Below are 24338 nucleotides of genomic sequence, written 5' to 3'. Positions count from 1 at the left end.
CCGGTTGGAGAATCCAGAGGTGAAAAGGGCATACGTTGAACAGCTAGAATCCCGAGCCTCGGAGCTGCCGACAGACGGAACAGTCGAAGAACAGTGGTGTGGAATCAAGAATGCCTTTATCACGACGAGCCATGGTACTCTCGGTAAAGTTTGTGGAAGAAGGAGTGAATGGATGTCGGATGAAACTTGGAGGATGGTCGATGATCGGAGAAAGGCGAAAGTCGGAATTGAGCAGGCATGTACCGGGTCAGCCAAAGCAGCCGCCCGCTTACGATATGCGGAGCTGGAAAAGGCAGTTAAACGAGCTTGTAGACGAGACAAGAGAGCCTGGACAAACTCCCTAGCCGAAGATGGGGAAAGAGCCGCCGCCAATGGAGATATCCGATTACTTTATGACATTTCTCGCCGCCTCAGTGGTGCAAGGACTAATGCAAGAATGCCGCTGAAAGACCGAGCAGGTCAGTTATTGACCGATCGAACAGATCAGCTCAAACGATGGACTGAGCACTTCGAACAACTCTTCCGAGTCACGAATAGCGATGGCCAACAGAACCCGCAGCTCGAGGCGCCTACAGTAAGTCGCATAAATGGCGTCAACTCGGAAGCGCCCTCGCTGGCTGAAATAGAAGCGGCAATCAAAAACATGAAATCCAACAAAGCACCTGGGATCGATTGTATCCCTGCTGAAATGCTGAAAGCCGACCCTGCCCTGTCAGCACAAATGTTGCACCGTCTTTTCGCTGACATCTGGGATACTGCAACATTCCCGGCCGACTGGATGCAGGGTATCCTCGTAAAGGTCCCGAAGAAAGGAGACCTGACAGAGTGCGGTAACTGGCGAGGCATAACGTTGATCTGTACAACCCTCAAAGTACTCTGCAAAGTGATTCTGAACAGGATCCAGGAGAAAATAGACGCTACACTCCGACGGCAACAAGCTGGATTCCGATCTGGACGATCATGTGTGGACCACATCACAACGCTACGAATCATACTGGAACAAATCAACGAATTCCAGGACTCTCTTCTGCTGGTGTTCGTTGATTTCGAAAAAGCATTCGACCGACTCAACCATGAAAACATCTGGGCGGCTCTAAGGCGACGAGGGGTCCCAGAGAAACTAGTCCATCTCATCGAAGCACAATACGAGGCATTTTCGTGCAAGGTCTTGCACGACGGTGTCTTGTCCGAGCCAATCCCGGTAACTGCTGGAGTGAGACAAGGATGTATTTTATCACCGCTACTTTTTCTAATCGTAATGGATGAGATTCTGACTGGATCGATCGACTGTGCACCGAACCGAGGATTGCCGTGGAATCCTTCAACAATGGAGCATCTGAACGACCTTGACCTGGCTGACGATATTGTTTTGCTCGCCCAAACGCAACCGGATATGCAGAGCAAACTCGACGACCTCACCGAAAGTTCCAAGGCAGCAGGTCTCAAAGTCAATGTCGGAAAGACCAAGTCGATGGAGATCAACACAGGAAATCCCTCCAGTTTCATGGTAGCTGGGCAACAAGTTGAGAAAGTGGAGTGCTTCCAGTATCTTGGTAGCCAGATAACGCCTGATGGTGGTACCAGGAAAGACATCGAAACCCGGATCAGAAAGGCCCGATTTGCGTTTGCGAGTCTCCGAAACATCTGGCGGTCACGCCAGATCTCTCTACGAACAAAAATCCGAATCTTCAACTCAAACGTCAAATCCGTATTGCTGTACGGGTGCGAAACTTGGTGCACATATGCGGTGACGACGCGAAAACTGCAAGTATTTGTAAACCGCTGCCTGCGGAACATCATCCGCGCTTGGTGGCCTGGCAACTGGATCTCGAATGAGGAACTACATCGCCGGTGTCATCAAAGGGCGCTAGAAATCGAGATTCGAGAACGTAAGTGGAGATGGATTGGGCACACGCTGCGAAAAGATGAAAACGAGATTTGCAGAGAGGCGCTAGATTGGAATCCAGAAGGTCATCGAAGAAGAGGCAGGCCCAGAAACTCGTGGCGGCGAAGCCTAGCCGCTGAAATCCGAACTGTCGACGAAAATCTTGACTGGGACCAGGTGAAGACGCTGGCTCCGGATCGTCAACAGTGGAGGTCTTTTACCACGGCCCTATGCACCGGAGGATCGGCGCGGGATCAATAAGTAATTAAGTAAGCAGATTTATAACTTTCAACTTGTAAGTAAAATTTCTGTACAAGCTGGTAGTTTATGATTTTTTTCAATTTGTTTTGAACGATTATCTAAAACTGATCCCTAAATATGCTAATAATATCAACCACCATTCACCTTAAAATTATCGTTTTATATTAACAGGGGCTTGCTAGAGCTCTTATAAAAAAATTCAAGAAAAATTGACCCTTTTTACAAAAACTCATTGCGCAAAACAGAGATTAGTTCAATTGATCTCAAATTTGGCAAAAATTCTTGAAAATGCATGAGGAACAACCGGCTTTTATCTGCGAAAAAAGCTGAAAAGTGAACTAGTCTAATGTCCAAATATTGTTAATAACTTCCCGTCTGTGTCTCTGTTTATCAAACAAAACAACACCAAAACAAACAATCAGCAGCAGCAGCCTTAAAAATCTGCGCTTCCTATGCCAATTCCGTCTTCTTCCACCGGAAGGCTAAATCAAAACAAACGATCATAGCAGCAGCCTTAAAAATCTACGCTTACTAAGCCGATCAGTCTTTTTCCACCGGAAGGCCAAATCAAGACAAACAATCAGCAGCAGCCTTGACAATCTGCGCTTTTCCAACACCTTCGCCTTATTTACCGGAGAAACAAACAATCAAAACAATAGCCTTAACATTTTGCGCTTTTCCATCCCTTTCGTATGATCTACCTTAGGGGTTTAACCCCTCCTACACATGACTTAAATATTAACTCAGGTAATTCTACTACAGTTTTTCAAAAAAAAAATTCTTACTTAAGATCTGTACTCGAAATTCATGCTTCAAATTATATTGTGAATAACTTTGGATTTCGTTTATGGAATTTAATGAAATTTTCAGCAAAGTTAGCTTGTATTGTATTACTTACTTATGACAATCTGTCAGCCCCGAGATTTTCCAAAACGGATAAGTGCGAAAAATATCTGGTTAGCTTAGGTTGTAATCATTCCGGATGTTCTGGTTCCAAATTCGATTATAATAATTGAACTTCCTTGCCTGTTAACGGATATTGGATCCTGTACCCAGTTTATAATTATTGATTTGCAATTGGGATCATCATTGGGACAAATCCTGATACGAAGCTTGATTTTGCATTTGAAACTAAAATTAAATTCACTTTTTATGTTCAAAACTCGCCATATTTAAAATAACAAAGCATTTTAAATTTTTTACCCTTAATTCTTATGCCGAATTCAAACTAGAAAAAGTTCTCAAGAAGGAAATACCAGAAACAGCTTCATCAATCGAAATTTTCATTCAGATTCATCAGTTGATTTACGAATAAATAATTGAAGATAGAATTCATCTAAAAACCAAAAATTCAAATTTAAAAAACAAGATTTTTGGTAAAGGATTCTGATACAAAACTCGCTATTTGAATTATGAATTTTTGAAATTTTAATAATCTTATAATAATTATTTTCTATAAAAAAAATATATTCAGGATCAACCGCAGAATTAAAATTCGGAATAATACAACACAAAAAGAAATGACTTTTTACGAGAAACAACAATGCAGTCAGTGCTACAAAATGAAAAAAAAAAAACAAATAATAGATAGTGCTAGAGTTTTTAAGAAAATGTTAACTCAGTGATTCAATCTGATATGTAAAATATGATACACGAAATGGAAGGGTGACAACGTCTGGTTAATCCCTCGATAAATAAAACAAACAAAAATAATTTGGAATTTAAATTAAAAATTCAGATTTAGCTCAAATTTTAAATAGAAAATAGATTATTCATTTTTCCATTTTATATTCAAACGGAGTCAGTTTGAAACACATAACATTATTATAAAATAAGTTCTAAATTGAGGTCGAATATCGCGTTCTTTGAAAAATCTAGATTTGAAATTTAAATTACTTTTGCAGGATTTTTTTATAAAGAAACAATTTCTTATTGGTTTATTTTTTTAACATTATTTATATTGTAAATAGTTTAAAAAAAACAATGAACAGAACTCAAATTTTAATCGAGTTTACGAGAGTTGAAATTAAATCTGATTTGAACCTTACTAAATCTCCTAATGTTATTTTTGAATATTTGCCACATTTTCACCGAATGAAATCTTCAAGATCCCTCATTTAGTTCTAAAAGATGCTTAAAAAACTGGAAGCTTTCAGGACTTTTAGCTTATAATGTAAAAGCACTAAAGGACAAAATGACATGTGCTGTAGCCGAAAAAAACAGGATGTGGGAAGGAACAATTCAACTATAAAAACTTTGATTGCAGTTGGTTCCGATTCCGGATGGATGCCGAAGCGACGGTTCCGAATCAGTTAAAAATATGTCCCGTCGATAATAACCTATTCGGGGAGATTCAATCTTTTCCCCGATTTCAGACTTTTACATTGGATGATTTTTGTTTAAAGTAATTGAACATTATACACATTATGCATATACATAAGAAGCGTTTTGTAGGGAACTTTATTCCACGCTTTATTCCTCCCCTTGTTCCAATATCTGTTGCGATATCTTCCACATGGTTGGCCTGGCCGTCGTGATATTTGCAGTGGATTAATGTATCAGATATTATGTTGAAAATAAAAAAGAAGGGCTAAAGTCTTTCATTTTTCAAGAAGCTTAAATTTTTTTTACTATTGTTCAGGTATGCATTATTCAAGCAAAAATTTTATAGGAAAAATTTTATCAGAAATACTAATTTGATTTCGATCATATGAAACCAAATGAGTTTCATCTCGTTTCAAATTCAATACCTACTTAGAACTTAATTTCTTTCGACAAGTAAGAGCATTTTGAAAAACTGTAGCAGAATTCGGAACCCGGGATAAGGTTCTAAGATTTTGGGTATTAGTTTTGAGTCAGAAAATTATGTTTGAATAACCATACTCAATCATAAAAATTTAATTGAGAATTTAAACATTTTGGGTGTAGAGTAGAAAACGTGGCTTGCTTTCCCTAGATCCTCATGGGAAAGGGAGGGGGGTGTTGTTTAACCTCCAAAACTCCCTCGTTCCTACGGCCATGTTATGAGTATACATTATTCATTGTAGCTGTTCGTCAAGTAACACGAAATAAGAAGGTTTTGATGAAAAACTATTCACTTACCGGCACTGACTGTGAGGGCTTCAACAAACTGTTCCTTCCACGATGAGGTACCGATCAGAATGGACGCGTTGGCACGCTGGACTAGCTTATCTACGGTGTTCTGAAATAGAGGAAAAAAAATCAAATTTGTAGTTAGTCCCAAAAAATTGATTCAATTTAAGTCATTGCGTATGTACAGTTTTCAATTCAAGTGATTATGCCACGATCATTCCATTTTATTAAACAGGTTTAAAATTTTTTTTTTTACAGAATAGCAATTTGAGTTAGAACAATTTCCTAGACTATTTAGATCTTAAAACCTGATTATCTGGTTCATAACCAGGCAATCGATTATTTAAAATAAGTAAAAGAGTAGCTGCTCGAAGTCATTCAACTGATATTGCCGAAAAAGAAATTTGCAACAAAAATATTTTGACCAAAACAACATCCGGATGTTACACACAACGATAAGGAAACATTCTTTAATCGTGCAACACGTGTAGAAAATGCAATGCAATTTTCAAACCTTTCCACCCTAAATAGAAAAGATTGCAACCTCACTGTGTTGGAGTTTTTCAATTAGGTTCTTATCCATATTAGTGGCGTGTGTTAAGCACAAATTGACAAAATTAACTATTTTATTCTAATTGACATATAATTGGATCCCAGCTTGCAGGGCCCCCTTATTTATAGCAATTACATGATATTTCTGTCGTTTGAAACTGGAATATTATATTTGACGAAGATGATTTTGACATAACAGACTTTTCAAGCTTCCATAGACTTTACTCTGAGATCAGATGATAATGAATGGTTCTTAAGATTACCGTTAATGAATTGTATTTTCTAAGCAAGAATTTGAAGAGCAAAATTTGTAATTATGACTGACTCGGTTCTTATGCAATTTTGCACTACGAAAATAATATTGACCGATGTAAGTTGAGTTCTAATCACATCGAACTAAGGGCGATTTTTCCAAGAATTGTTGTCACTTGTTGTTTTGAATTCTCTCTATATAAGTACAACTTTTCGGTGCCGATGTTCCAATAGTGCTAAACGTTCATTGCATTCGCCTTGTCCCGCATTATGAACGGCGACGGTGTGAGTTTTCTGGTGGCTGCAGTCATCCTCCTTGGTGCGCTAGCCTTCAACTACTTGAGGCGTAAGCAAACCTACTGGCAGCGCCTAGGAATTCCTTCTGGTCAGGGCTCGAGGTTTCTGGTTGGAAATGCGGCCGGTTTGGGAAACACCAAACAGAGCTCCGATATTTTGGATCCGCTGTACTACGAGTTTAAACGGCAGGGACTGAAGTGTGGAGGAATTGTGTTCTTTATTGAACCGGAAATACTGGTCGTGGATCCTGATCTGGTTAAAACGATTTTAGTAAAAGATTTCAACAAGTTTCACGATCGAGGCGTGTACGTGAATCCTGAGGGCGATCCACTGAGTGGGGGTTTATTCGCCCTATCTGGGAACGATTGGAGGATGATGCGGCAAAAATTAACACCCGTCTTTACTTCCGGAAAGTTGAAGCTTATGTTTTCAACGATGGTGAACGTAGCCGATCGTATGAGGGTGTTTTTGCAGAATAGCAAGACTCTCGCTGAAATAGAAATAAGAGATCTCACAAGTAGATACACAGTGGACGTTATTGGCAATGTTGTTTTTGGAATCGAGTGCAACAGCTTAAAAAATACTGATTCAGATTTCAGCGTTATGGGAAAGAAAGCCTTACAGTTTGATACGATGCAGATGATCAAATTTTTCATCGGAGGCCATCTGAACTCGTTTGCCAAAACCATTTCTATGAGGATGTTTCCGATGGACGTGTCGAATTTTTTTATGAACCTTACTCGTGAATCCGTGGACTTTCGGAAAACTACAAACCTAACTTCCAATGATATTTTGACTCAATTTATGCAGATAAAAGGCAAAACAAACAACGGAACCACGGCAGATTGCGTTGTAGGAGGAATGACTTTGAATGAGCTGGCTGCACAGAGTTTCCAATTTTTCACAGCAGGGTTCGAAACATCATCGGCAACCATGACATTTTGCATCTATGAACTTGCGCTTAACATTGACATTCAGGATCGGCTAAGGGAAGAAATAAAATCTGTATACGCTGAAGGAAAACAAAAACTTTCGTATGAGTCCATTCAGTCGATGCAATATCTCAATAAAGTAGTCGATGGTAATAATACACTTTTTTATACTTTTAATCCTACATCAATATTCATATTGAACTCTCCCACTTTAATTCCAGAAACTCTTCGAAAGTACCCACCGGTAGACAATCTGATCCGGATCTCCAATTGTCCCTTCCAGATCCCGGAAACCGATTTCCTAGTTCCGGCAAACACGTTGTTCCGGATTCCGGTGTTCTCGATCCAGCGGGACCCGGACCACTATCCCGATCCGGAACGGTTTGATACGGACAGGTTTGAATCGGAAAAAGTCGGATCCCGGAATCCGTACCTGTTTCTGCCGTTCGGCGAGGGCCCGAGAAACTGTATAGGGTTGCGCTTTGGACTGCTGCAAACTAAGGTCGGACTCGTGACACTGCTGCAACACTTCCGGTTTTCGGCAGAAGCACGTACCCCAATGAAGATGGAGTTCGATCCGAAGGGGATTCTGCTGCGGCCCAAAAGTGCACTGTACTTGAAAATAGAGCCAATAAATTGAGACAAAATTGATGGTCGGAATCACGATTTTAATTGTTTCTAAACAGTCCAAAAGCTGACCTGATTCCTAGCTAGATTCTGGAACGGAAAGTTGGGCTACCGATTGCTAAACATCGTTTGCCTTTTTCGAGTCGAAACTCACCTCACAGTGAGTTAAAGTTAACCTGAATCGAGCTGGAATAAAGGAACAATTTTCCGAGAAAAAAGGTGAATCCAAATAAGGTAAATCTTACCTCGTAGCGACGAGAAGTTCACCTGAATTGAGTTGAATAAAAAAGTACAATTCACCTAGAAAAAAAGGAAATCCAAGTAAGGTAAAACTTAGCTCGTAGCGAGGTGAAGTTAACCTTGATTGAGCTATACAAAACGGTACAATTCATCTTGAAAAAAAGTAACTGTTTGCGAACCCGTTTATTGAGGTTTAGCTGTTGGTTAGGTTTGCTTCGTGCCAAATAGAGTATTTCCTGAGACAGATTGTGGTAGGGTAGCTTTTTGTTTTTGTTTTGAAAAATGTAAACACCAACTGGTCGCCATTTTGATCTTTGATGATAAGCACGGTTCAATGCTTTCTTTTAAAGATTTCTTTCATTAAAAGCATCAACACACCTTCATGTCTCAGCTTGTTATGAATTTACAATAAATTAAATAACGAATTTATATTCTTCTCACCAAGGTGCGCTTGCAAAACGACTAAAACTGCATTGCCAATTGTATTTTGTTATTATCTGGCCATTGAACATGCGTAATGTTGTTATTATGTTTACCCTATGCCACGATATGCCGAGAAAATGTAAACATGAGAAATCAGCTGTTCGTCTGACAAGTGGGGAAATGCCTTATACGTGAAAATCGAAACAGAATGGGAACTGTTTTCTTAGATATCATTTAGTTGTACTGATTCTCGTCATAACACTTTGCTTTTGTTTCAGATCGGCCCACAGAGCTTCGAAGTGTATTCCGCGTCATCCTCCAGATATCATTCCGAAAAATCAGCTCGGTCGACCTGACCGGATTAGTCATACGGAGATGGGCTTAAATGTGTTAACGCGATGCAGGAGGACTCAGCAGCCATGGTGGCTCGGAAAAACGCGAAGCCGAATTGCCTCAACAATTTTTTTTAAACACGGTGATACATTCCAGGAATGCATATAAGGTAAAAGGCTCTATTTAACCCAAAAAATATCAATTGTTGAATGAATTTTGTTTTTTATTTGTTTATTTTTTTATTGAAGTAACCAATCAAACCAACTAACATTTACCTTTTGTAACAGTGATTGAAAAAACGGTATTATTCAATATTTACTACGTGAATGCGAAAAAGATAAAATTTATCTTTTTACTAGGTGAATGAAAAAAGGTAAAATTTACTGAAAAAGATATGTGAAAAAACACCTCGCTTCTCGGTAAACTTTACCTTTTTTTTATTTTCTGTGTAGGATGCCACAGTTTTGCATCTAAGAATTGTGTAGCTCACTTGAAAATAGTTTTAGGGCCTTCTCAAAATACGCTACGAATCGTTAGAGATATTAAGGTGAAATGTATCGGGGACAGTGATGTCAACCTTCCAGATTTTGTCTGCATCTTCCAGATTTTTTAGACTTTCGTCAGAATATTTTTTTGGTTTTCAGACTCTAGACATTTCTTCCACACTGAACCCAAAATCACACTTAAAAACACTAGAAGATTCACTTAAAAGTGGAAACTCAGTGAATTTCTTCATTTCAAGTGGCTCATGTACATTTCACTTGCCTCTCACTTAAGTTTTAAATGACCGAGTCAATATTCACTTACCCATCACTTGAGTGTTTAGTGAACGGCACTGAATGTCTCGATGCTCACTTAACCTGTCACATTAGCCAATATTCACTTGCCCGTCACATGAAATGCATGTGAATTTTTGCATAACGAATGTCAACAATGTCGGGATTGATTGTTTTTTGTTGTTAGGAAGAGATACAACAGAGGTTTGTTAGAGTTGATTGGTGCGAATTAGAGCAATTTATTTGTTTTTAAACAATTGCATTTTTCCACATGTTGACAGAAACATCACTGATCATACTGACGGGTCACTCGATTTCGTTTGTTGGAAAATTTTTCCAAGAGTACGAAATATCGATTCCAGAGTGCGCATCGATCGATTTGAAGAAATGCTATCCCAGTTAGAAAGCGCCAAATAACTTTTAAAAAATGCCTATTCCTACGATAAAACCGGGCTTAACAGGTACATTTTTCCAACAGGGCATTTTTATCGGAAAATAGTAGGTTCGCCACCTACTGTATTGCGAACCTGACAAATTTGGCAAAAGAAATTAGCCTGAAAATTGTCGAGTGTCCTGTCATTGTGATCAGTAAAAACATCGTATGATCGGATAACACGTCTTAGTAACCTTTTCCAAAGCAATCAGGTTTCAGTTACGTACTCAGATGATGATTTATTTTAGAAATTTAAAAGAGCAGTGAAATTAAAGTGAGTATCACGCAAGTAAATAAATACTCGTTAATTTATTTTTTATTTTTTAATTATTATTTCAGAAAAAAGCAACCACAATGTCTCGTCAAAGTAAAGAAGTAAATGATATTTTCAAACCGAAACTTCTATTTGAACCCAAAAAAGGAAAGACAATGAGGGGTTTTCACGTATTTTTTTAAATGAATAATTGTTTTGAATAAACAAAGTTTATTCATGATTGATATTCCGACATTTTACCTAAAGCCACTTTTTTGAAAGATAATAAAGGGTGATACGATCAAAATTTGGTTAAGGGAAAACGCGTGTAAATCGGTGAAATCGTTTATTCAAAAAATCAAATTAAATTTCTTTTTCAAGTTTAATTAGTATAAAATTCAGGAAAAATATTCAGTTAGGCTTTCGCTTTTCCAAAACCGAATTGCCGGGTCTTACGCTTAACCCCTGCCATCAGATTTTGTACAGCCACCTTGTACACCTTCTTTGCCGCAGAAAGCCAGTTTGTCTTGAACTGCTGCTCGTCCTTAGTAGTTTTTTTGGTCTTCTTTAGGTTCCGCTTGACAATAGCCCAATATTTCTCAATTGGGCGGAGCTTGGGCGTGTTGGGAGGGTTCTTGTCCTTGGGAACCACCTGCACGTTGTTGGCGGCGTACCACTCCATGGCCTTTTTACCGTAATGGCAAGATCCGGCAAATCCGGCCAAAACAGTACGGAACAACCGTGTTTCTTCAGGAAAGGCAGAAGACGTTTATTCAAACACCCTTTCACGTAAATTTCTTGGTTGACAGTCCCGGAAGCTATGAAAATGCTGCTTTTCAAGCCACAGGTACAGATGGCTTGCCAAACCAGATATTTCTTCGCGAACTTTGACAATTTCATTTGCTTGAAAATATCTGCTACCTTTCCACTTCCCTTTGCCGTATAAAACTCCTGTCCCGGAAGCTGCTTGTAGTCGGCTTTGACGTAGGTTTCGTCGTCCATTACCACGCAATCAAACTTCGTCAGCAACGTCGTGTACAGCCTCGGGGATCGCGTTTTGGACGTCGTATTTTGTTTATCATCGCGATTTGGAGTCACTACCTTTTTGTAAGTCGATAGTCCGGCTATTTTTTTAGCTCGATGCACGGTTGTAGACGATACACCCAGCTTATTTGCGGCATCTCGGAGAGAGAGGTTAGGATTTCGCTTGAAACTACCGGCAACTCTCTTTGTCGTCTCAGCGGCTTCCGGTTTTCGATTTCCCCCCGATCCAGACTTCCTGGCTGTCGACAAACGTTCCCCAAACACTTTAATTACATTTGTAACGGTTGATTTGGCAACTTTGAGCGATTTTGCTAGCTTTACGTGCGAGTAGCTCGGATTTTCGAGATGCGCGAGCAAAATTTTGATACGCTGCTCTTCTTCGTTGGACGGCATTTTGACAACTGAAGAGTGAATTTCAAAATCAAAATAGGAGCAACATTCTACACACACACACACACCTTCAAAATGAGGGGTGTTTAGGTTTTTAAATGCAAAATTGAAAGGAATACGTCAAGTTGATATTGACCAAGTTTTGACCGTATCACCCTATAACGACCTGAGCAAACATTTGAAATTCACTTTGTCGCTCACTTGAAATTCACTTGATGGATCACTTAAGTGATTTTTACTTGACGGTCACTTAAAATTCACATTAATTTGGCCAAAATTCACTCCAGATGTCACTTACCGTCAAACGGGGCATCATGCAAAAGCAGGGTTAGATGCAACATTTGTATACCTCAACACTCATTCAATTTTTATTTCAAAATACTGGAATAAAGTGATCATCGAACAAATTGATGATAATATAGTTTTTAACATCGTGAAAGAGTTTTTTAAAGTTTTTGATTCTCATAAAAAAAAAATCGAGCAATAGATGTACAAATTTTTACATTTTTCGATGCCGTAAAAATCTTTACCTAGTATGACGGATTGGCTTAATGCTATCATCTACAAACTTTATATTGGTTTCATTATCCTATACCCACACTGTTGATGTATAAATATTTTTCGGACAAACTCCAATTTTTTTTTTGAATATTTTTATAGCTCAGTTAGCTGTCTGGGGCAAAATGCAACAAAATGCAAATCAGAACTAAATCTCATAAATCGTATATCCATGTGCTGGGATATGATTGTTTTGCATTATGCGTTTGTTAACATTAAAATTTCATCCATCCTAAGATTTATTTACATGGTTTGAAATTATAGAATATTTTGTAGTATTTTTTACCCCTAAATGTTTGCATCAGATTAACCCTTTTTTTAAGAATATTTTTGGCAAAAACAATGTTAAATTTAATTCGAACAAAACCAAAAATTACTGCATTTGGTGCTTTATGCGTTATGACATCACAAATGTATCAAAAATTTTAAATTTTCAAACGTTTTCATTTGATTTTTCATTAATTACATAGTTTGTTGAAAATCGCATGTTTTTGTAAATTTAAAATTAACTGGTTGAACCAATAATTTTTCTGACTACGTCATTTTGGTGCCCCATCAACCTTAAAACTGTTGATGTACAAGAGGTATGATAATCTATAAGCATTAAGATTTTAGAAGCCTTTGAAGTTGAAAAGTGTTGCATGTTGCCCCAGTTGACGGTACCTTTTAAGTTGAAATTATTTTCAGTGCAGACATTTCCAGACTTTGAGTTTGGACAAGAAAATTTGGTACAAAACAGACAAAATTCAAAATGTTCGTGGTAAAATAGCAGGCAATGATTCGAATTGATCATTTTAAAGCAATGCAAATTTTCATGGCATGCTCGGCGAGATGAAACTTTTGGGAGAGAAACATTTTACAGATATGAAAGAAAGGTGGAAAGACAGGCATTAGTTGAAATCAACAATCAACAATCAACAAGAAAGCTTGATCGGTGTTAAAATTTAAGGCTAGAGTAGGGTTTCCAGATCCTACAACGCCAAAAAGAGTACATTGAGATCATTTTTCTAATAAACGTTACTTAATCTTAAACCGAGATATATTACCTCATTGAAATACATGCAATTTGTTGGAAGAACTTTAATGATAATCATAATTTTCATTTTTAATCATTTCAAATGTTTATTAATTATCGAGAAGAAAAACGTCTAGGGCTGAATGTTCATAGCTGGATTTGAAAAAAAAAAAACAGTAGTATTTGAAGTTAAACCACTCAAAACATTACTGTTTGGGCGTTTATTGCATACTCAAAGGCGCTTATTGGGTTTATTTCGTCTAGAATTGTTGTAAATTGAACATATTCCATTCAAAGTTGGTATGCACGTACGTTTATAGATGTGGAACACAAATTTGAAACTAGAAAAATATGTTTCTTCTGATAGAATGTCTATCAAGAAAAAATGAGTACATTTTGTTAAATTTCACAAAAAGAAGAGTACGTCAATTTCCAATCGATGTACGTATGGTATCCCTAGGCTGGAGGGCATGTTGATGAAAAGCTCTCAATTAGTGTAACGCCTTTACTCTACACAGTAGCTAGAAATTCATCAGAAACTGAGAAACAGAAAGCGTGTTTTTTACACACACTCTTTTTTTAAGTGAGGAATGGTACAAAGATTTAAGATTTAAGCATAGAACGTAGTAGGTACTGGCGGTACAACCACAATAGTCTCAGACATTGATAGTGTATAGAATGTATGATTATATTATCAAGTAATGAGTTTCGGTACTTTTGCGATCTTCCGACCAAGGAAAAAAAAGATCTTCACCTATAAAGTTCCACATCCAGACTTTTCCAGACATTTTTTCGAAATCTTACAAACTTTTCTGAAAAACAGTCGGCATCTCTGATCAGGGACACAAAAGCCTTAGATGCTTAAAATCCCCAAAAAAAAGATCAATATCATATTTTCGAAATGACCATGTTCGATTGACGGTTAATTCGATGTTCCGTATCCGTAAGTTTAATCTACCCAACGTCAACCTGTAGATAAATGTATGGACTGTGGACAACAACAGAGAAAACGCGTTCTTTCGTCATCAGTCGCTGCTGGCTTTGTTTCTGCGATAATGGCCATGCAAGCTTTCCTCCCCGCCACCTAGTTGCGATAACGCACTCCCGGTGAGCAATTGATTAATTCGGCCAAAAGAAAAGAGTTCTGCCAGCTTTTGGCTGGGTCAGTTAGTTCGGCCTTGAAACTGCGAAATGCTTGCCATTGGAACTGCTTTGTTGACGGGGCTGGTGTTTTTGATTGCTCTGTTCTATGTTTGGAGTGCCGTTCGGTCCCGACAATTGTACTGGTCCTGCCGGAAAATTCCGTTCGTAGCTGGAAGTCATTGGTTGTTCGGCAATGTAGGGAGAATATGGCGTAGTGAGCACTCTTCGGTCATTCTTCAACGAGTGTATGATGAACTTAAAGAGAGACGATTTCCGGTTGGAGGTTTTAATTTCTTTTTAACACCCTCGATTTTGGTTGTTGACCCGGAACGAATACGACGGATATTAGTGGAAGATGAATCGGTTTATAATAGCCCAAGGTTATACATCAACGAGAACAGTGATCCTCTTAGTTGTACGACCTACAATTCGGTCGGAGATGGATGGAGGAGTTCAAGAGATATACTAGGCCCTATTCAAAATGACGAGGTCCTGAAAAGAATGTTTGCGGATATTGCTGCCGCTGCAAACGAGCTAAACGGTATCATCCGGAAAGAAAAACAAAAGAATCGGAAGAATTTGGATATCTTGGATTTAATGGAGCGTTATGTGACCCAAACTATTGGAACAAACATTTTCGGAATACGATGCCGCACAATTTCTAATCCAAGGACAGAATTCCATTGTATGAGTAGAGAAGCTTCAAGATTCAAATTGATCCCGTTCATCAAGCAGTGGTTTGCATTCTCGTTTCCTTTCATTTCTCGGAAGTTTGACTTGAAGATTACTGAGAAAGCAGTTGAAAAATTTTTCACCAGTATCTGTCAGGCTACAGTCCTTCATCGGGAAAGTTATCAAATACGCAGACATGATCTGTTGCAACATTTTATCCAAGTACGTCAACAGGAAAAAATGACTCTGCGCCAGATAACAGCTCAATGTTACAGTTTTGCGCTATACGGGATTCAGCCTTGTTCTGCAACGATGGCTTTTTGTTTGTATGAAGTCGCAAACAACCCCGTTATTCAAAAGCGTCTCAGGGAAGAGATTTTTAACGCTCTGAAGGAAACAGATGGACAGCTAACGTTTGAATTGATCTCATCCCTGACATATCTGGATCAAGTACTCCGCGGTAAGCTTTATATTCCTATGAAACACATAAACCCTTTTGAAAAAAAAACGTCCCCCCTTACTTAGAAACACTACGGAAATACCCACCGGTAGATTTCATTTATCGCAGATCCAGCCAGACCCATGACAACGTTCCCGGAGGAACGCCCTTCATCATTCCGATCTACGCCTTGCATCACGATTCGGATCACTTTCCATCTCCGGAGCAGTTCAATCCGGACCGTTTTTCCCCAGACCGCTGTACCAAAAGCTGGCCTACGTTCAGCTATCTTCCGTTTGGAGCTGGCCAGCGAAGCTGTGTCGGAGCCCGGTTTGCTCCGATGATTTGCAAGATTGGCTTGGTGACCTTGATACGTAGCTTTCGGTTTTCGCTAACTGATAACGATAAAGGCGCAGGAGTGTGTTTAATGCCCAATGCGAGGGTACTGAGACCTGCGGAAGGCACTTTACGGCTGAAGGTTGATAGAGTTCGATCATTCTAGTGGTGTGAGGGTTGGTGCGCGGTTTTTTTAATACGTACTTTTAAGATAACTGTTGAATAAAATCACTGATCACACTAACATGACACTTAGAACAAATATTCAATTTATTTTGTCATATTTTGTAGGTTTGTAGGTTGAAAAATGTGACAAAAAATTCCCTGTAGAAAAAATGTACCTGTTTAGCCCGATTTTATCGTAGCAATTTCCTGTTTTATTTTAAAAGTTGGGTGGCCTTTCCTAACTGGGATAGCATTTCTTCAAATCGATCGATGCGCACTCTGGAATCGATATTGCGTACTGTTGGAAAAATTATCCAGAGAAAGAAATCGAGTGTCCAGTCAAGTTATAAAATGCTGATGCGATTGAGCATATGGACATAAATATTTCTGGTGAGTAGATTAAACCGACATTGAGTCATTCGCCTCAAGCGTGCACGCAGTTAGTCAGTCAGTCGGCGAGAAAGCGAGCAAGTCAGCAGTGTGTGTCGTTCCCCCGACAGCTGGTGATCCGGGTGCTCTCCAGTGCGGCTTCCGAGCTTCAGAGCTGCGGACAGGTCTGCACATTTGGCGACGTGGCAGGTAATTTATCGTAAACTTCGAAAAACGAAAAATAAGTTTAAAAAATTGAACCATAATTGATTCACGCTGTAACAATTTTCATCAAACTTGTTTAAAAATAAAGCAGTTTATTGATAACCCAGTACGAAAATGTGTGGTAGAATCAGTTAATAATGTGAAATGTAAATAGGTCAAATTAATGAAAAAATCAAATGGGCGAGTTATGAAAAAGGCTAAAACTGGAATTGATGGAAATAAGTATACCCAGCTTAGTTCAAGTTTTGTTGAGAAAAAAATAATACTGAAATGTTCAGCACAGCTTGACCATGTTGAAAATTTCAAGCGAGCTGAGAGGACAGCTTGAAATTGAAAAGGCGATTTGAGAGGAAAGCGTCAATAGAAATTTCAAGCATGTGGAGAGGACAGCTTGAGATTGAAAAACGAGAGGGCAGTCTGAACATATCGATAGTTATTTCAATCGAGTTGTTAAACAGCTTGAAATTGAATGGCGAATAAAGAGGACAGCTTTAAATCATATCAAATTGATAATCGAGGGGGTTTAGAGGACGGCTTGAGATTAGAAAGCAATTCAAAGCGAGTCGAGAAGACAGCTTGAAATTTAAAGAAGTGGGTCGAGCTGAAATTTAAAGTTATTAAAAGGTGTTTTTCGAGTATAAAGTATGAAGTATGATAGAATTTACCTGTATTATAAAAATAAATTATCAAACGAGTTGCGAGGACAGTTTGAGATAAGAGTAAACAGGGATGAAAGTCAAGGGACTGCTAGGATTAATTGTGTAGAATTCCGAGTTGAGAATATAATTTGTAAATAAGAAAAATGCACATGGAGCGCATAGCCCAACATCATTTCACCAATTTGAACCAAGCGGGTTACGTGAAAAGTTTAAAAAAAAATGAAACTTCAAGATTTAAGATAGATATGAAAGAACAATGATGTTTTTAATAATTCCAGTAACTATCAGGATAACTGACCATATGTTGTTTTCTGTTCATGAGTTAGAATTCAGACAAAAGTGAAACAAACCAGAGTAAAAAAGTATAGAGAAGAGGGTTTGTACCATATAAATATCCTTAACATAATGTACCGTCAAACGGGGCATCATGCAACAGCGGGGTTCGATGCAACATTTATATAACACTACATTGAATCAATTTTTAATTTAATGTATTGTAATAAAGTTATATTTTAATGATAACAAAATGATGATGACATAATTTCTCGCATCTTAAGCTAGTTGTCTTAAGTTTTTTTTTTATGTAAAATTTGAAAAATCGAGCAATAAATGTACAAATTTTAACATTTTTTGATGCCGAAAAAAACTTTACCCAGTATGACGGATCGGCTTGATAAAATTACCTACAAACTTTTTACAGGTTTCCTCATATTATACCAACATTGTTGGTGTAAAAATATTTTTCGAACAATCACCCTATTTTTTTAAATAAATATTTTTAATATTCAGTTAGGTGTCTGGGGTTAAATGCAACAAAATGCAAATCAAAGAAATACCTTGTAAATCTCGTTTCCAAGTGTTGGAATATGAATGTTTTGAATCACGCGTTTGTAAACATTGAATTTTCATTCATCCAAACATTTATTTTTATGATTTCAGCTTTTAGAATTTTTCGTAGTATTATTTAACCCCTAAATGTATGCAGCATCCTTAATTTCAGAAAAAAATGTGAAAATTTGTTTTTACAGACCCAAAAACTACTGCAATTGGTATTGTCATGCGTAATGGTCTTTAAGATATCGCAAATATATTAAAAATTATGAATTTTCGTACGTGTTCATAAGATTTTTCATTAAAACAAAGTTTGTTGCAAGTTACCCCATTTTTTAAGAAGGGTGAAAATCGCATGTTTTTAGAAAATTAAAAATAACTGAAAAAACCAATAATTTTTTTAACTACGCCAATTTGATGTCCCAGCATCCTTAAAACTTTTGATGCATAAAGGACACGATTAACTGTAAACATAAGTTTTTTAGAAGCTATTGAAGTTCAAAATTGTTGCATGTTGCCCCAGTTGACGGTATGTGGATAATTTTGACCGAAATTCACAATCTATGAAAAAGAAAATTGACCAAAACGTGCAGATTTGTCTTGTGCTTGGGAATGCATTCTGTCAACGAGTAAAATCATAAATGGTGTTTCAAATTAAACAGAAGTTTTAAGTTTCCTGATGATTTACTCAACTTACAACGTCGTTACACGTAGCTTATCATGAATATCTAGGATGTTTACATTTCTTGTATGTAAACATCGACTATACACGATGTATGTATATGGTTTAAAATATGGTATACTTAAAGTTAAAGTTTTTCAATAACTATTTTGAAGATTTCTTGCTCAAATTCGACTTTCCATCTAATTCGATATCAAATAAGCAATTTCAAATTGCTTGGCACCTGATTCGACATGTTTTGTTCCTGATTTCACACGAACCCATTCACTTTGGTGATAAAAGCCCAAGAAGCGAAAAGTCATCTTATGTCCTTTCAGTTATTGGTGACGTTTTTTTTTCAAATCAGAGATTTAAATCACAGACACCCACCTGCTGGAAGTATAAGGTCGTTTTTACCAATTTTGGAAACCTAATCCCAACTAAAAGTATAAAACTAATAAAACTTTCTTCAAAAACCTTCTTATTGCAACAGCTTAGTGGAGAAAAATTCCAAACTGCTTGTTTACGGTATCAGTAATTAATGTCAAGATTTCATGGTAGGAAATGTCGCCAACAGATGGCAATGTAATCACTTTGCGAAAAAATGACCAGATTTTCTTAAGAGTGACCTGTCTGTTTGTCTGTGGTTAAATGGTTGTGAAAAATCGACTTAAGAACATGAATGGCATGAAATAGAAGAGAAATGTAATTTTTGCTTTTGTTTTTGTATTCAAACTCAACTAAAACTTCGACCGAATATTCGTTGGGCCCAAAGTTGAAAAGGTCAATATTCTCTACATCTGCCGTTCGTCGAATACCATTATTCGGTATCTATATCTATACTGCAGTCAAATTCATGTAATGGACAAAATGGACCAAACTTACCAGAGAACATAGATACATTAAAAATAAAGTTTAATTTGGTTTATTTATAGTTCAATGACTAGAATCAATCATACATTTGTAGTTCAATCAATTATTTTTACAGCTAAATCAATTATACCATTACAGTCAAATCTACCGTATTTATTGTTAAATTAATTCAATATGTTCATTGACACGTGCGGCGAGATGAAACGCTAGGTAGAAGAATTTGTAAAGGCATGAAGAATAGGCGGATAGGCAAGCATCAGATGAGCTTTGTAGGATAAAGTTTGGATAGGTGTTGAAACTGTAAGTAAGTGTTAAATGTGAGAGGTCAACCAGGACTGTATAGCTGAATATATATCTATCATAGTTGATTGCCTAAAATCAATCGTACAATGTTGAGTTGAGTCTATTATATTTATAGTTGTATGCGAAATCAACTACACTTTGATTTTTTGCATAACTTGCTGAAATAATTGAAACAACTGTCGTCTTTTTTTATCCGTCAACGCATTGTAGCTTCAATTCTTCATACCTACTTACATAAGTTAAATAATAGCAGATATACTTGAACCGATATATACCACTTAACGAGAAAACGGGAGACACGAATAGCGCTATCTGGCGTCAGAAATGGAAGTATTACACTGTGAATTTTTTCGGAGCTTTGATCAGAGATGCCAGGTGTCCTGATTTTTCAATTGACAATCGCAAAAAGTGTGGCGTAGCATATCGAAAGAGCGGAAGTAAAATGAGTCCTTTTTGAATAAATACAAATTATTAACAGCCAAAATTCTTACAATTCTTAAAACGTTATCTAAACCCTTGAAAATCGTGTTTGTAATGTTCAGAATCAGAATAGGGGTAGGCTTAATAGCGGTTAAGGTTAAGCATTCGTAATAAATGACTCATTTATTATGACTTTATAAATAATTATAAACAACGAGTAAACAAACAAATTACATATTCTTAATCAAACATTAGCGCCTTTTAGTTTCATTTAATCGCATTCCATGAAATTTATTTCAATTCTGTCTTAATTTACAGTTTTAAGCAACGAACCGTTACTTAGAATATGTCATACATAACGGCAAATCAAAATAAGCAGAAGCTTGATAAAAAAGGCGAAGGATGAACCACGAGCTCGCGCGCCTCTACGGCGAACCCAGTATCCAGAAGGTGGTGAAGGCTGGCCGGATACGTTGGGCGGGGCATGTTGCGAGAATGCCGGACGACTGTCCTGCAAAACAGGTGTTCGCTACGAATCCGGTAGGAACAAGAAGAGCGGGGGCGCAACGAGCGAGGTGGTTAGACCAAGTGGAGCGTGATCTGGCGAACGTGGGGTGCCCGAGAAATTGGAGAACGGTTGCTATGAACCGAGTGAATTTTAGGAATTATGTTCGTCAAGTTATGTCGTAAGACGGAATACTATGTAAATAAATAAATAAATTGATAAAAAAAAATCTAAGAGACGAAAATTAAACAAAGATAAAGTAATGAATACAAGGAAATTCAAAAATGATTATTATCCATTATTCCTAGTTATATTGAAATAGTTTTTTGTGTTTTAGATTATCATTTGTTTTGTAAAAGTAAAGACTTGATGAATAATTAAAATGTTTCATTTCAAAACCAACATACATGCCATTTGGAACCCGAGATGAATTTTTATTTATAATTTCGTTACATTCCAAGGCGAAAACAGAAATTTTCCATCTTGCTAATAACAAATCACATGATGCTTAATGTGCACTAAATTTTCGTGTTAATTTAGAGCAAATGTGCTGAATTTTTGATTTCTCCTCGATGGTTGTTCCTGTGAAATTTTTCCAGCTTTGATTTTTCATTTGTTTAGATTTTTGTTTTATGTTAACGTGCTCAAATAAATGATGGGAAAACATTAAGAAATATATCACATCCTGATTACTCATGTAGAATCGAAAGAATTTTGTTTATTGATCTCAGTACAATTGGTTTAATTTTAGTAGATAAAAACAATTCTGTTGCACACATTTGTCTCTATTAATAAAAAAAAGTCAATTTGTGCCGCTTCAAAATGTTAATCTGGAGCTGTCGAAATGCTGCCGTCCAAACATATTTTCATCACTTTTTTTATGAGTTTTCGTACACTAAAACTCATTTGTGAAACGAATTCAAAATTCGCACCACCACCACACTTCTTTCAAGTTTTTCGGAAACTTAAAGATATGTCACAAGTCTCTTAGGCATAAATCCAAGTCCATTATCAGAGTACAGGGATATTAATTGTTAGCCTTTTGTTTTTTTTTGGAGCACTGGCACTTCGGAAATGATTTGTAAGCATTGATTTTTTTTTAAATCAATCCAATAATTATAAAAATTCAAAAAGAGATTTTTTCATGTCATTGCTGGTTAAAAGCTCGGTAAAATATCCTTTGACCTAAGATCTGGATTTGATAAATGATCTAACTAACTTCATAGTTAGATAATGATAAACCAATTTGTTTGAAAATTTTCAAATACTAACTAGAAACATCTAGCTATAAGACAATAACAATGCCTTCTTTTAATACGAATCGTCGAAAAAAACCATTTTTTCAAAATTGAAAAGCGAAACCCATCATCTAGTATAGAAAAAATAACGATATTTCTACGTAAATATTCTTTTCCTTAACTATTAGTTAGCAAAATTTTATAAATATCTAAGCAGTTTTTTTTCTATTCTGACCGATTGAATTTAAAATCTTTTTATAAAAAACACTTTATGCCGATCCAAATCTATCTTTTGAAATAATCAAATAAGGAAGGTAATTGAAAGTAGTTACTCCGCTCCACATTTTGTTCAGAAATATTTACAAGTATGGAATGGAGATATTCTTCTTTTATGAATTTTTTGTGGCTGTTTAAAGTAAAATCTATGATTTTTCAGTTAAAAATCCGCCATTTTTCACCTCTAAAATCTCCCCAAAGTAAAAAAATCAATAAAGAAAAACGTTGGGGTCTGGTATTTTATATGTAGAAAATACGTTCCAAATTTGAAAAGAATCGGATAAAGAGTTTTCAAATGACGATGTCCACGGACTTTAAAAATGTGCTTTCCAGAAAAACGCGTTTGAAGTTTCTGCTCTTGCTTTCTTGCAGTACTAGATAGGAGGAGATAAAGGCCTATAGCTTCTACAGTTTTGCTTCAATTGACTTGAAAATTTGACACAACATTCTTGAAATGTTTTACATTAAGAAAATAAAAAAATAAAAAAATCGATTTTTTGAAAGTGTTAGACCCTACCCCCCCCTTAAACCCCTTTTTGTTTGTTTGTTAATTCAGTAAAATTGTTATGGTGCAAGAATAGAAATAAAAAATCGTTTATTATACTGGCATCCCTGATCAAGTCTAGTCCGGAGTACACGCTATTCCCAAGTTAGACGAATTAATCGAATTAGTGCTTCCATTTTGTCCGCTAGATGATGCTGATGGTGTCGCCTTCTCGTTATATGAAGAAAATAAGTGTGGTGAATATTGGTTTCAATTATATTTGATAATAGGATTCAAGAGGACGCCAAGAAGACGAGTGATTTATATAAAAAATGAACTAGTTTAAAATTGAATCGATATTCCACATAAACCTAAGTGTTTCTCATAGACAGTCTTCTGTATGGAAAACGAATATTTTGTGTGCTATGACAAGTCCATGTGTCCAGTATAATTTTTTTCTTGAAAGTTTATTAAAAAAACGGTTTAATAACAGTTTTTTTTGTGATTATATTAATGTTATTTTGTTTGGGATAGGAGGGGTATGTGCGAATCGATCAAACCGGCAGCTCGCTATCCAGGTGCTCTGCAGTTCGGCTTCCGAGCATCGGAGCTCCGGACAGGTCTGCAAATAAACCTGGTTTTTTTTTAAAGTTGATGTTGATTGTTTCACACGTAGATTACGTTGCTAGAGCTGTTGCTGTAATACGGCACCGAAATTGCATGTTTGCAAGCATGTGAACAGCAATTTATCTACCTTCTTACTCAAATATCCCTTCAACATTAACTAAAAATTTGTTGAATCTTTTTTTTTCGGCTTGATTTGAGCTCGGAAAAGGGAAGTTAAATTATTATCGCATTTATTTAAATTGAAATCTGTTTTTAAAATCTGGATTTGGAATTAAATAAAACTGTTGCCATTCTTCGATTTCCTATTTATTTATGTACACGCATATGATCGATTTGAAAATCTCAAACGTTGATCTTCTCGATCTTCAAAAACATTCCCCCTTTCGGAGCGAGGGTGATGGAAACAGGATCGAAGACCATCGGATCCAGGGTGCGTGGATCCGGTAAAAAGCTATAGTTTTTCAGCAACTGAACGAGCCCAATTTTGGCCTGCATCAAACCGAACCGCAGCCCAATGCAAACGCGGGGTCCTTCCCCGAACGGTAGATAGCTGAACGGATGCCGCCCCCGGATTGCTTCCGGCAAAAAGCGGGACGGATCCATCTGATCCGGATTCGGGAAGTATTCTGGATCCCGCTGGAGGGAGTACATCGGAATTTGGAAGAAAGTACCGGCAGGGATTCGGTGACTGGTACCGGGAATGGTGTAGTCAACGGAATTCACACGGAAGGTGTTATCCAAGGGTGGA

General features: G+C 37.1%; 3 protein-coding genes across 3 annotated transcripts; 2 read left to right on the top strand and 1 right to left on the bottom strand.

Annotated features, from left to right (window-relative positions):
• The first annotated feature begins 6285 nt into the window (after positions 1–6285).
• On the top strand, positions 6286–7932 carry LOC129747608 (probable cytochrome P450 6a13). The gene is made up of 2 exons (XM_055741900.1): positions 6286–7421; positions 7494–7932. The coding sequence occupies exons 1-2, from the start codon at positions 6314–6316 to the stop codon at positions 7910–7912; spliced, it is 1527 nt and encodes a 508-aa protein (XP_055597875.1). The 5' UTR covers positions 6286–6313; the 3' UTR covers positions 7913–7932.
• Positions 7933–14464: 6532 nt separating this feature from the next.
• On the top strand, positions 14465–16120 carry LOC129741323 (probable cytochrome P450 6a23). Its single transcript, XM_055733044.1, has 2 exons — positions 14465–15639; positions 15705–16120. Exons 1-2 carry the CDS (start codon positions 14556–14558, stop codon positions 16118–16120), a joined length of 1500 nt encoding a protein of 499 aa, XP_055589019.1. The 5' UTR covers positions 14465–14555.
• Positions 16121–23913: 7793 nt separating this feature from the next.
• LOC129741322 (probable cytochrome P450 6a14) lies at positions 23914–24337 on the bottom strand (the record flags this gene model as incomplete). Its single annotated transcript, XM_055733043.1, has 1 exon — positions 23914–24337. A coding segment is annotated over one exon (405 nt), but the record flags the coding sequence as incomplete, so codon positions are not given.
• Between the last annotated feature and the right edge of the window lies 1 nt (position 24338).

This window comes from Uranotaenia lowii, chromosome 2 (genome assembly GCF_029784155.1).
Source record: "Uranotaenia lowii strain MFRU-FL chromosome 2, ASM2978415v1, whole genome shotgun sequence".
Taxonomy (NCBI): Eukaryota; Metazoa; Arthropoda; class Insecta; order Diptera; family Culicidae; genus Uranotaenia; species Uranotaenia lowii.
Note: the sequence above shows the minus strand (reverse complement) of the source record. Positions and strands in the feature narration are given on the sequence as shown.